The sequence below is a fragment of the Anser anser genome (assembly GCF_964211835.1).
Source record: "Anser anser genome assembly, chromosome: 8".
NCBI lineage: Eukaryota > Metazoa > Chordata > Aves > Anseriformes > Anatidae > Anser > Anser anser.
This window is the reverse complement of record NC_139728.1, coordinates 11,908,824-11,921,429: the sequence shown is the minus strand read 5'-3', so window position 1 is coordinate 11,921,429 and position 12,606 is coordinate 11,908,824. Positions and strand designations below refer to the sequence as shown.

At 52.9% G+C, this 12,606-nt stretch overlaps 1 protein-coding gene across 3 annotated transcripts in view; it reads left to right on the top strand.

Annotated features, from left to right (window-relative positions):
• PAPPA2 (pappalysin 2) overlaps positions 1-12,606 on the top strand; it is a gene marked incomplete at its 5' end in the record, with an annotated part of 83,135 nt that overhangs the window by 22,921 nt on the left and 47,608 nt on the right. For all 3 annotated transcript variants that reach the window (XM_083846842.1, XM_083846841.1, XM_083846840.1), the window contains 8 exons: positions 2,420-2,713; positions 3,216-3,408; positions 4,530-4,651; positions 6,274-6,766; positions 7,318-7,446; positions 7,830-7,921; positions 8,189-8,382; positions 9,560-9,697. In XM_083846842.1, coding sequence (XP_083702968.1) covers positions 2,420-2,713; positions 3,216-3,408; positions 4,530-4,651; positions 6,274-6,766; positions 7,318-7,446; positions 7,830-7,921; positions 8,189-8,382; positions 9,560-9,697 — 1,655 coding nt within the window. The remainder of the gene's footprint in view (positions 1-2,419; positions 2,714-3,215; positions 3,409-4,529; positions 4,652-6,273; positions 6,767-7,317; positions 7,447-7,829; positions 7,922-8,188; positions 8,383-9,559; positions 9,698-12,606) is intronic.

Below are 12,606 nucleotides of genomic sequence, written 5' to 3'. Positions count from 1 at the left end.
TTAGCTGTAAGAAGTACTAAAAATATGACTGTCCTTGTGGAGTGTGGGGGAGGAATGGGATAGGGGAAGCCAGCAGAGAGGAGGGAGTGACAGGGTATCCCAGCCTTGGCATTCCTCTCCTGCGACAGTTTTCTCCCTCCCTACGTTGGAATCCCATTTTTTCCCCTGTTTGGGAAGAGCATCGGGTTTCTGGTGGAAGGAGGATGGTTTGGTCGCAGGGCCTCTGGTGCCCCTCAGGCCCGTCTTTGTGGTTAGTGCTACAGGATTCGTGCAGGGCTTTCACATCTCACTCGTCTTGTTTATGAACATTATTTTCTTTCCGCATGCACATTCCTCCTTTCAGACCTTTGGGCAGGCAGCCCCCTGCCTTGTTCAGGCTTGGGTTTGGCTGCAGAGTTGCCTTTTCTTTCTGTTTTCTCTGTTTTGTTTAAAAAGAGAAGTAGCTTTCTATATGCCCGCTAGGTTCCCGTCGATGGGGTGCCCTCTGCTATCTACAGCATTTGCCAGCCGGATAGCTGGGAGAGGGGCAGTGTGCAAAAACCTTCTGAACAACAGGACACAATCGAACATGAAGGTCCTGAAAGGATTTTCAAGCTCTGTAGCTTCTTGTGTCTCATAACCAGTCAGATCTATAGGACCAGGGTACAAGGTCCTTTACTCCAGTGCTCTGGTGCACAGGATCAGGGCACCAGAGCTGGGGAGAAAGGGCATGCGGTCACTTTGTGCCCCCTCCTTTGCCTTGGGCCAACAAAATGCCTGGGTTTAGCCTCCACACCGGGGACAAAGCATGAGGAAGAACAGCCAGCGCGAGTTTTTTGCTAGGAAGTGGTGCCATTTCACGTCGCTGCTGCCTCCCAGCCCCTCCATGAGCCACACGTGCAGGGCGCTGCATGGAAGGTGCCACCCTTACTTCCTCACCCTTTCAACCTGTTGGGTTTGGAAGAATTGCTTGGGGCATCTCAGAAGGCCCTTTCCAGCCCCAGCCCCAGCCCCGTGTTCGTAAAGCACGGCTCCACCAGAGGAGTCGCAGCCCTGCTGGTTCCCTGCCAGGGACACTGTGATCTGAAGAAAGCCCTCACTTGGAGGGAATGCCCTGTACTTGAGGACAGGAGGTAGGCCAGTAGCGCACGGAGCTGATTCAGGAGCAGATTTCAAGCTGTCTATGGTGTGGCTGGAGACAGGATCGCACGGTGGCCCTGTGCCAGTTTTAACTTTGCTGGCAGGGGCAGAGATCAGCAGCAGAGATGCAGTAGCAGAGGCTTTGCTGTGAGGTAGCTGGCACAGTAAATTCTCCAGGGCCTTGCAAAGGAGGGAGCAAGCTGTGCCGGAGCCAACTATTCACTGCACTGCCATCCGAGCTGTCTAGGTTAACAGTAGTTGGGTAAAAACAGCCTGCCATGCCATGGAGGTATTGCCTGGAGTTGGCCTGGGCACACGCTGGGAGCTGCTTTTTTCCCTCTTGTCTTGCTGATATTTCCCAGCCCTTGCTTCTGCACCACAGGGCAGCATGGAGAAGTGGGTGGAACAAGAAGGGGATGAGGAAGGAGATGGCCACTTAAAAGTCTCAAAACAGGGAGAAGAGGAGCAGTTTCCAAAGAAGTTTTGGTTCGGGCAGAATGCAGAAAAGAAAAGGAAGAGAGAGGAGATGAGGGGCAAGTTTTGTTCTTGAGCATTCTCCACAGAGAGCTGCCCAGCAGGTGCGGTGCACGTCTGTCATTACAGGACATGCATCCTGCCTTGGCAGTCATATCTGGTGGCGAGCAAAGGGAAGGCTCTGCTCCTCTTGGCTTTCCTCGACATCATTGCTCCTTCCTCTTTTCATCACGGGCAGGTGGGCAGGAGAGGAGAAACACCTTGTCCTGCAGGCTGCTCGGGGCAAGGTGAGCATGGGACCTACCCAATGCTTTTGGATCTTCTGGCCTCTTGCTGAAGGTGGCTCCCAGCTGGCAAAGCCAAGCGTGTCAAGACTTTGCTAGGCAATTTGTTCTCATCTGCTGTAGGAGCTGGCATGCTTTAGTCACCGGGGCCTGTAGGTGAGCTGTCTAATCTGTCCTCTGGTTCAAAAGATTGTCCCTGTAAGCCCAGGTCTCAGTTTGGTGCCCCGGCTCCAGACTTCATTTGGAGTTTTAAGTGTGAACCAAAGTAGAAAATGACTTATAAAAACAGACGGAAATGGTAGCTGAAATGACTGAAGACTTTCTGGGGAGCAATATGGTCAGAAGGGGGAACAGAAACCAGCCACCCTACTCTGAAGCAAGGGAGCCTTCTTCCAACCCTGCAAGGCCAATACTGGCCTCCACCTGGCACCTCCTTTGTGACCTGGAAGTTCAGTGAGAAGAATTTTAGCCAGCACAAGTGAGTAAGGGCAGCTGCTCGCTGTTGCTTTCTTACGATGATTTCCCTGTGCTTGCAATTCCAGGTGGTGTTGTCCTCAACCCTGCTTATTATGGTATGCATGGCCACACGAACACCATGATCCACGAAGTGGGACATGTCCTGGGGCTGTACCATGTCTTTAAGGGAGTGAGCGAGCGGGAATCTTGTGACGATCCCTGCAGGGAGACAACTCCGTCTATGGAGACAGGAGACCTCTGTGCTGACACCGCCCCGACCCCAAAGAGTAAGCTCTGTCGGGACCCAGACCCTACCAATGACACCTGTGGCCAGACGCTTTTCACGGGGACGCCCTTCAACAACTACATGAGCTACACAGGTGAGGAGCAGTCATTGTTAGAAATGGGAAGGGGTGACCTTTGTGAGAAACTTGGGTTTCTCTCCCTTCTACCTTGCTCCCCAGCTAACGTGCTCCCTCCTGGTGCGCGAGGATATGATTGCAGGAACCTCATAGCCCCTCTCTTGCTGTGGTTTCCATCCCTCCCTGCCTGCCTGCCCGTGGCTCTCTGGAAGTGCACTGAGGCTGCTCTGCCTTCCTGTTGGCATATGCTCGTTCTCCTGTCCTGAAGCAGCGTTATTATTATTAATTTATTTATGGTTATTATGACCAGAGCCACCGTGGCAAGCGCCGGGTTGTGGAGCTGCTGAGGCAGTGCCATCTTGTGGCACTGGGGACACACGACACCAGCCATCCCTGGCAGGAGAGCCACCAGGCGCTGGTGTCTCTCAGGTCTCCTCAGGGTTCTCCGAAAGAGGATTCGGGGATCAGGGAGAGTGCCAGCTGATCCCTGCCACCCTCATCCTGACCGCTGTTCCCCCAGATGATGACTGCACCAACACCTTCACCCCCAACCAAGTGGCCCGGATGCATTGCTACCTGGACCTGGTGTACCAGCGCTGGAGCCAGAGCAAGAAGCCTGCGCCCATCCCAATCCCACCCATGGTCACGGGGCAGACTCAGGACTCCCTCAGCATCTACTGGCTGCCTCCCATCAGCGGTGTCATCCATGAGAGGTGAGAGAGCAATGTCCTCCTCACATCGGTTTACTTGAGCAGGGATCTGCTGGCAAAGCTGTTCAGCACAGCGCTGGGGGCAGAGAGCCGGGGATGGGGGGAGCCTTTTGGGAGTCAGCGAAGGCACCAGGGAGGGCTGGCACACCCCTCGTGCCCCTTGCCAGCTGGTGAGTCTCACCCCAGCCTTAGCAAGCAGCCATTCCTGCAACTGCCCTGGTGATGGGGGGTGCAGATGTGGTCCTGGCACCTTGTTCCCCGTGACCGGCTCCAGCAGAGCTGGGCTGTGTGCTGGGCTCTCCCACCAGCCTCTGCCGTCGGGGTGCCGGGAGGCGATGCCAAGGAGCATCGGGAGGTGATGCCAATTCTTAAACCCAAGAGTGCAATCACGGAATGAAAAACGAGCTTCATTTAGCACTTATTGTATAAAATAGCCATTTACCAGGAGGAAATGCAGCCTTGTGGTTAAGGCAGGGAGCTGGAACCGCAAGAGCTGGGTTTCGTTCCCAGCGCTGTCGCAGACTGGCGGTGTAACTAACTGGGGGTAACCTGGGGAACGTTTCAAGCAGGAGAAATGGAATCAGAGTCATTTGGCCTCCTGGCCAGGCAGCTGTCTTCCTTTTATCTTGCTAATGCTGGGGAGTTACTGAGACCTGGACAAAAAACCGGTGCCTCTGTTCAGCAGCCCCTCTAACTAAAGCAGTTCAGTTTCCACCAATTTTCAGGTCTATGCTTTTATTATTGGACCTTAAACACGTCTTAGAGATTTCAAGCTTGTTTTAAAGCTGCTTCACAAAGCTGTCTTTTGCAATTTAAATGAAGTGTTTTAGGGCCATTGACACAAGCATGGTTCCATGGTTGCTGTCTTTTCAAAGAATTAATGTTCTCCGTGATGGGCCTTTCATGCTGGGGGTGGCAAGAGCCTGTTACCCACCCGGGCAGGAGAGCCTCCTGGTGCTGGGTGTTGTGAGCCTTTCAGACAAGAACAATGTGCCATGGGGCTTCCTGAGAAGTTGGGTTCGTTGGTTTTCTAGCTTCCTATCTGATCCTGCTTGGGTAAATTTGTATGGAAATGTAACTGGTCATGATTATACATACGATTCCTTTGTGTCTGTGGTCTGTAGGGAGCTGGACACTCTCTGTGATGACTGTGCTGAGGACGGCACTTTCCGTCAGTACGTGCATGAGGCCTCATCCCCTCGGGTCTGCGACTCCTCTGGCTACTGGACCCCAGAAGAGGCAGAAGGTACTCTCCTTCTCTCTCTTCTTGTCCGTGAATCCTCTGGGTGGAGATGAGGTCTTGCCGGGAGAAGGAAAAGGAGCTTTTCTTTGAGAGAGTGAACCCTCTCCTCTTTGGGGAGGCTTGCTAGTGCAGAAGGTGCCCAGAAGGTACCTGGGGACTGCCAGCTGGTTTGGGACAAACAAACTCTGATGCTACACAAGTAACACCAATTGCTCCCCTGAATGGTATTAACAAGAGGCATTGGGAAATGGAGCCAAGTTTCATTGAAATAAAAGGCTTACAATATAGATACTGGGGGCTCATCCAAAACCGTGGAGACATTCCCAGGCTTTGAGACCACTCTGTCCGAAGGGAACAGGAGAAGCCCCTTGCCCAGTCCCACGCATCCTGTACCAAGTCCTGGCTGATCAGGGTCGGATGCTATTCTTGCTGGTTTGCAGAGCCACCTCACGAGCTGCCTGGGCATGCTGGCTCACGAGGTCATGCAGCTGCTACAGGAGTTGTTGGGCTTTCCATGCTGCAGAAGGGGCAGGAGACCAGGTGAAACAATCCCATGGGCTGTCTGTAGTGTGCATGCTGCTGTCGAAACTTGTGGAGCCAGAGGAGCTGCTAGTACTGTGCGTCTGCATGTGTTTGAGCCACTAAGGCTGGCTGAAAATGCGCCGGTGACTGCTGAGAAAGTACAGTTGGGACTTCGTTGCCCCCTTGGGACGAAGCCCATGCTTTGAGAACAGAAATGTCAGCATGTAGCTGGGGTTCAGTGCCTGAAAACTCATCTCTGGATTCATGGGATTATCTCTTGCTAGCATTGCAAATCACACACACATGCGCGCACACACAGGCAAGTTAAAGAAATAATCAAATTTGTGCTTATTCAGTGATACCAAACAAATCAAAGCTTGGCTCATTTATCTTCAGTAGTTCCTGTTTCCCCTGCCTGTCTGATTCACTGGCAAATTAAAACTGCAGCTGGAAGTATTGGATGTTATTTTCTCCTTTGCATGAGCCTGTAATTATCACAAGCGCATGTTGGCTCTGGTGAAAAAGAGACAGGTTTTAAGGTTTTTAGAAGAGGAAAGTTGAACGGATGCAGGCTTTGAACTGCTGCTCCCTAAGGAACGCTTGCAGTGGTTCATGGAGACGAGAGTATTTCACTACAGGATGATGAAATCTGGTGATGCTTTCTGAGACTGAAAGCCCAGTGCTACATCTCTCTTGCTGAGTGCTAATCCTCCACCAGGGGAGGAAAGCCGGACAGCTGGGGCCAGCCTGGAGTCCTGGTGGCCCTCAGCAAGCCTTCTGCACCCATGAGACTGCACAGCAAGCTTTGTGTCCCCCAGCCGTGTTCAGGCAGGTGCTAGAGCTACTGGTGGCACCGAGACCTGATGCAGTGTGGGTACCAATATCCTGTCTGTCAGAGGGCTTGGCAGATCTGATGCTACCAGGAAATGGGAGACCAGTGGTGCTTGTTGCTTTCTGGGATGTCCACGACCTCTGGAACCTGCAGCTATAGCACAGACACATAAGCTCCTATGGGGACCCTGTGGGGAGGATGGCCCCTTTGGGTCCCCTGTAAGGTCAGCTGTAGCCTGGTTCTCATCCTCTTCTTTGTCTTTCCTGCCTAGGGCCCCCAGACGTGGATCAGCCCTGCGAGCCCAGCCTGCAGGCCTGGAGCCCGGAGCTCCACCTGTACCACATGAACATGACCGTGCCTTGCCCCCAGCCAGATGGCTGCATCCTGGAGCTGCGCTTCCTGCACCCCGTCTACCCCGATTCCCTCACCCTCTGGACCACGTACCTCTCCACTGACTCACCCAAGGCACTGTCTGACATTGAAATCCTGACAGAGCAGGGGGAGTCCATCCATCTGGGCCCCCTGGACACCTTCTGTGATGTCCCTTTTACCGTGAAGCTCAACATCCACAAGAAGGTGTCTGGAGTCAAAATCTATACCTTTGATGAGAGGATGGAGATAGACACGGCCCTGCTGACCTCCATGCCCCACAGCTCCCTCTGCTCCTCCTGCAAGCTGATCCAATACCGTGTCCTCCGTGAGCCCCCCTTCGCAGACGGATCCCCTGCCACGGCGGCACAGGCGCACCGCGAGTTCGTCGACACGTGAGTGCCACCCGCGGGCCCCCAAGTGGGTTTGTGTCTGGGGGGCTACCAGGCCCGGTGCTGTGAGCAGACTCCATGCTTGAGTTCACGGGGTTACCAGGCCCGGTGCTGCGGGCAGTTCCCTGCTTGAGCTCACGGGGTTACCAGGCCCAGTCACCGTGCCCTGCTGCGAGCAGCCTCCCCGCCCGCCATCGAGGAAGCTTGTTGCTGCCCCGTCGCGCTAGCGCAGGCCTTGGCTAGGAGCTGAGGCTAGCGAGAAGGAACTCGTTAAACCCGGAAACGTGGCTAGTAAAATGATTGTTAGAGTTCATGCAGCTTCTCCCCGGCTCAGTCCCTCGGGGAAGGAATGGCAGGCCCCTCTGCATGACCTGGCAGCAGCTCTCTTCCCACAGCAGCTGCCTCTGGCAGTTTAGGGTATGAAGACACGTGTCCAGCCATAGCACTGCCTGGGCACAGACGTGTGATTCCTGTAACTGGGGCGATCAAATTTATTACAGGTTGCGTGTGTTGTTCTCTCCTGCTCCTTGCTCACATCCTGTGTGTTCCTGCAGGGAAGTGACGCCCGGGCAGGTGTACCGCTACCAGGTGCAGGCAGTCTCTGGGACAACCTTGGGAGAAGCTTCCCCACCGCTCGTCCACGTCCACGGAGCGCCCTACTGTGGGGATGGGAAGGTGACCGCGTAAGTCAAGAAACTCATGCTCTCAGCTGAGGTACTTTAAGCTGGCAGGTCAGCCTGCCCCAAAGGGAAGTGCAGGGTTGGTCCTCCACCCAGGGGTACCGGCCTGAAGATAGCTGTGCTCCCAGCATAGGAGATGGAGATGGTCTTTGTGAGGAGCAGGGTCTGGATGAGGGGTCCAACCTGAACTTTGTCCCCGTTTTCATCCCCTGGGCAAGATGCAGTGTCTTTTCTCCTCCCTCTTACCCCATGTGGTGTTCTTCCTCTTCTCCCTCCTTCTATGGAAATGGACCCAAGACATGGAGTCCTCACTTGTTATGAGGTAGAAGCACACAGGGAGTGTGAGTCAAGGGTGGTGTTAACACATCCGGGTGCTGTCCTCTTAGGAGCCTGGAGGAAGAATGCGATGATGGGGACTTGCTGGATGGAGATGGCTGCTCCAGGAAGTGTAAGAAGGAAAAAGGCTTCAACTGTGTCGGTGAGTCTGAGTAGATTTGAGATATCCTTGCTAGGCAGAAATCAAAACAGTGAACTGCTCTCACTTCCCTCATAACAGTCCTTAGAGCACGTGGTGGTGCACGTCACTGTAATAAAATGTGGATCTGCAGCTGGAGTGATCTACAGGGTTTGTCAGGCCCTTGTGATGGGAAATCCCAGGGCCAAATGACCAGCACGCCTCCTGGGAGAGGAGCTGTATGTGCCTGCAGCCTGGTTTGCAAGCAGGGCATTCTCCATCTCCTTGCAGGAGAGCCGAGTCTGTGCTACGTGCACGATGGAGATGGCGTGTGTGAGCCCTTTGAGAAAACAAGCAGCGTCCTGGACTGCGGTCCCTACACGCCCGATGGATATGTGGACCTGTGGGCAGCAAAAGCCTATGCCTCCCATCAGGATGAGAAGTCCTGCCCTGCTTCCTTGGCCACTGGAGAGCCTGTTGCAAAGGTAAGTGAAGGCGTGATGAAAAAAAAGACTTTTCTAGCAATAAATCCCCACCCGCTCCTCAGTAAAGCTGGGGGATTTGCTGTCTGAGCAGGATTTTACTGAGGCAGAAATCAAAGCTTCAGAGCATCTCTGGAAGTGTTCACTGACTACTGTGCTCCCATGCAGAGAGCCAGTAGAGGACCAGAGCATTTCCTACACCCCTCTTGCAGTAGTTTCTAGGGCCAGGAAGTGCAGTCCATGGAGGGGTTTCTCATCAAAATGGGGGGCACCTCCCCTCTATGCAGTTTAGGGACCACCCCTGTCCCACCAGCTAAGTACACATGAGCAGTGGTCCCACAAAAAAACAAACAAACAAACAAAAAAATACCTTATAAAATTGGGGCCTGAAAGGATAAAATCACATGTACATCAACATCTGTGCTGCTCTCAGGCTGTCTGATCTGAAGCCAAAGAAAAAATCAATGGGAGAATCATCTTTCATATAGGCTTTGGAGCAGGGCCCTGGAGGTCCTAGGATGGGATTTCACCTGATCAGTGTTAACATGGTGTAACATGGTGTGTGTGTGTGTGTGTGTGTGTGTGTGTGTGTGTATTCTTTCCTAGCAAGCTGAAGAAGAGGATTAAGTGTGTAGACAGGGCACATTTTTAGCCATTTGTATGAGCACTTCAGCTGACCTAACGATCTGAGTATCATGAAGATGGTTCCTTACTTAGTTAAATTGTCCGTATGTATGTGATTAGTGGGATGCCTTGGGCTTGGGTGTCTAAACCTCTAGAAGGACACACTTATCTCCCAGGCTTTGTACCCCAGGCCTAGAGGGAGGCCTGGAACACCATAGGGCACCAAATGGTGCTGAAACCTGGTATTCAGGCAAAAAAATCTCATCTTTAGATCTTGTTGGCCCAGTCACAATCCAGAGACTATGGTCCTTCTGCCATCCTACAGCCTGGCTCAGGCCCACAGGCACCATGAGGTACTTCAACAGCATGTTTACACCACCCCAAAAGGACAAAGGCCTTCTGCACACATATATGAGGAACACCTCAGGGTCCTTACCTCTGCTTCACACTGTGTTGAGCCTCCCCTTAGGTTCTGTAGGTGCTCTTTAATTCTGTCTCTTGCTTCCCTCTCTTCTTTCTGGGTTGAAAAAAAAAATACAAACCTCTCTTCTTTCAGGCATGTAAATCCTACCTTCACGCTGTGCCAAAGGACCTTTCCCAGGCTGCTTGGTTCCCATGTTCTCACAGCCAAGACAATGCTCAGGATCCAAATGAGGAGAGGATGCCCTTGGGCGGTGAGAGAGTTTGGCTCAAGGTAAGTGAGGGCGTGTGGTCAGGCACAGAAAGATATGCTTGCCTTTATCCCAACACTTTGGTGACCAAGGCCAGTCCTCTTCTGCCCTTCAGTAGGAGCTATGGCAGTCTGAAAAGCTGCTTGGATGAGACTGTATACCCTACCAAGCTCTTTGCAAACCCTGGATGCCTGTGGCTGGGTCTTAGGTAGTTGCCCCATTCCCACTGTGAACAGCAAACCCATCCTGCGGCGGACTGCCAGGAGGAGGGCTGTGCCAGAAACCAGAAGCCCACAGAAATGTTTTGAGGCTGAGAAACAACTTGCTCCTGACTACTCCCTGCAGTCGAGCTGTGCTGTTACACCCGCAAAAGGGTGGGCGCAAGCTGGCTGAGCTGTGCTAAAGGCCCATGTTGTTGTTGTTGCTCCCCGTGGCTGGGAAAAGCAGCAGCGGGTGCTTCAGAAGCTGTGAGGGTTATATAGGAAGAGCAGCATCTTTGGGGATGCTGGGTCACCTGCTGCCTGAGCCTCCGAGAGAGGCTGCTCTTGACACACAAGGATAAAGATCAGAACATCTGCTTTTCAGCCTCATGAAAATACCACTTCCAGTTAGCTTCATCTGGAGATGTACTGTCCTCCTGCCCCGGTGACTGCACCTAAGGAGACGCTTTTCTGTGCCCAAGCTGCTGGTCCCCAGCCTGCGCTGGTCTTGGGAGGGTGTCTGGCACACCAACCTCTCCATCCCAGCAGGCAGGGCAGGGGAGAGCTGAGGGCTGGGCCAAGGCGGTTTTTACAGTGTTGATTTTCTGACTGCAGCCACAGTTTGGAGGTTTCGTGGCTGCTGCCTCGTGTTACTGGAAAGATGGGTTGTGGCTTGCTGCTTCCTCAGCAGCCTGAGGGACACCTTGCCCTGCTTGGCTGGAGGCTGTCTAGAGAGAACCTCATCCTGGGACTCAGAGCCTCAGGGAATCACCAAACCCAAGTCAATAAACTTTGCTCTTGCCTCTCCATCCTCTCTGAGGTCCTCTCCAAAGAACTTCCTTTAACTGATTTTTTTTTCCCCCTCTGTCTGTGCTCACAACCTACTTTCCAGCTTCAGTCTCTGGTGCAGGCCATGACAGACGTACCTCCTTTCTTCCTTTGCTAGCAAGAAGGCAGAAATCTCCCTCTCTGCCCTACCTAGATGAAAGCTTGCTCTCCGCTTCTCACCGGGGGTTAAAGCACGTTCCAGTTTTATTGGAGCTTGTGGTCAGTTCTCTTCCTCTATGGATGTTTATATGAAAGACTTTCATTACTGGTTCTCCATGCTCTCTTTAGGAGTGCTATTATTTTCCGCCCATAAAATTATTTATGGACTAGTAATAAATATGCCCTTTTCTTTCTTTTTTTTTTTTTTCTTTTTTTTTTTTTTTTTTTTAATAGTTTGCCTGATTGGTAACATATTGGGTTGGGAAAGACAGATTCTTGTTGACAATTTGCCTAGCACGCCCGCCTGTGCGGACAGGAATGGTGCTGCTCATACATGCATGCACATTTAATTTCGTGGCTACCACCCCCCTCGGCCATTTTAGAGCTGCACCTGTGTCACCTGGGTTAAAACCATGCTACAAGCCTCAGCACAGCGTAGGAATTGCTTCCTACCTTCTCAGGAGGTAGCACCAATGAGCGAGGAAAAGGTTGGATCGTGTTGTAGGGGGGCAAGAGGTGCACGTGGCTGTACTACCTAATGAAGCATCGACTGTGCAGATGGGAATAATTACCACTTGCAGATCTGCGGCCATGCTTTGTTCTCTGTTTGCAACACATCCGATGCAGGGAGGAATCAAAATCACTTGGAGGCAAGTCACGATGCGTAACACACAGGAAATTAAATGTGAAGGGGGGGAGGGAGGAAGAAGAAAAATTAAACAGATAGCCTGCTGTGGTCAAGCACAAAATATATAAAAATAAATTAAGAACTATTTTTTTTTTTTAAGTAAATTGGGATGTTAGGTAATCAAGCTGCCCTGGCTCTAACTTGGGGCCACTCAGTGCACTCCTGCAGGCTGGGAGACCTGAGCTGGCACCCAAGGCTTGCTCCTGTCCATGGCTGTGTCACTTTGGCTGCCTGGGTGGGATAGGGAGCGGTGGGGCAGGTGCCGTCCTCACCCCATGCTGGCACCGGTCGAGAGCTGAACTCTGTGGTGTGCATGGGCAATGCCCAGCATGGCTGGGCTGAAACGCCGCTTGGTGGCTGCTCTCCGGGCTGCGCCTGGCCAGCCGGGACTTGTCCTCCTCCCAAATGCAGCTTCGCCTTGAATTTCTGGACTCCATCTATGCCTGCATTCAACAAAAACACTCCATAGGGTGGATCTGGATTGAAACACATCTTGGCGCTGGGTGTGGGGGGGGTCTGGGGTGGGGGAGAAAAACATTTCTATCCTCTTACTTCCCAGGAACGTCTGCCCTGCCGTGATTGATGCCACCCATTTCCCGGCTGCCTCCTGTAGCCTTCAGGGCTGCAGACAAGTGGGGAGCTGTCAGCTCTCCGAGCAGGCAGGACTTCCTGCCACAAATCTTTCCACGTGTTGGCTGACGGACAGCTCGCGCTCGCTCCGGCTTCTGGGGCTGTGTCTTGTTTTTAATGGAAATAGCGTGGCAGCAGAGCCTCGCTCATGTAGAAGCAGGAGCCTGGTGAGGAAGGGCAGAGAAAGGGGGATCCAGGTCTCGGTCAAATAGGGCTTCGCTTTAACAGCAGCAAATGGGGAAGCTGGGGAGGTGCCATAAATGCATGGCAAGGCAGGACTGGTGCACGTGGGAAATACTAGTGAAGGGAAAGAAGGAGGGGGAGGACTGTGTTTCTGCACCCTCCCTTCCCTCCCCCTGCCCACTCACTGACCCCACACAGTGTGTGAACCCCAACCCTCCTCTCCCCACGTGCTCCCTCCTTGCCT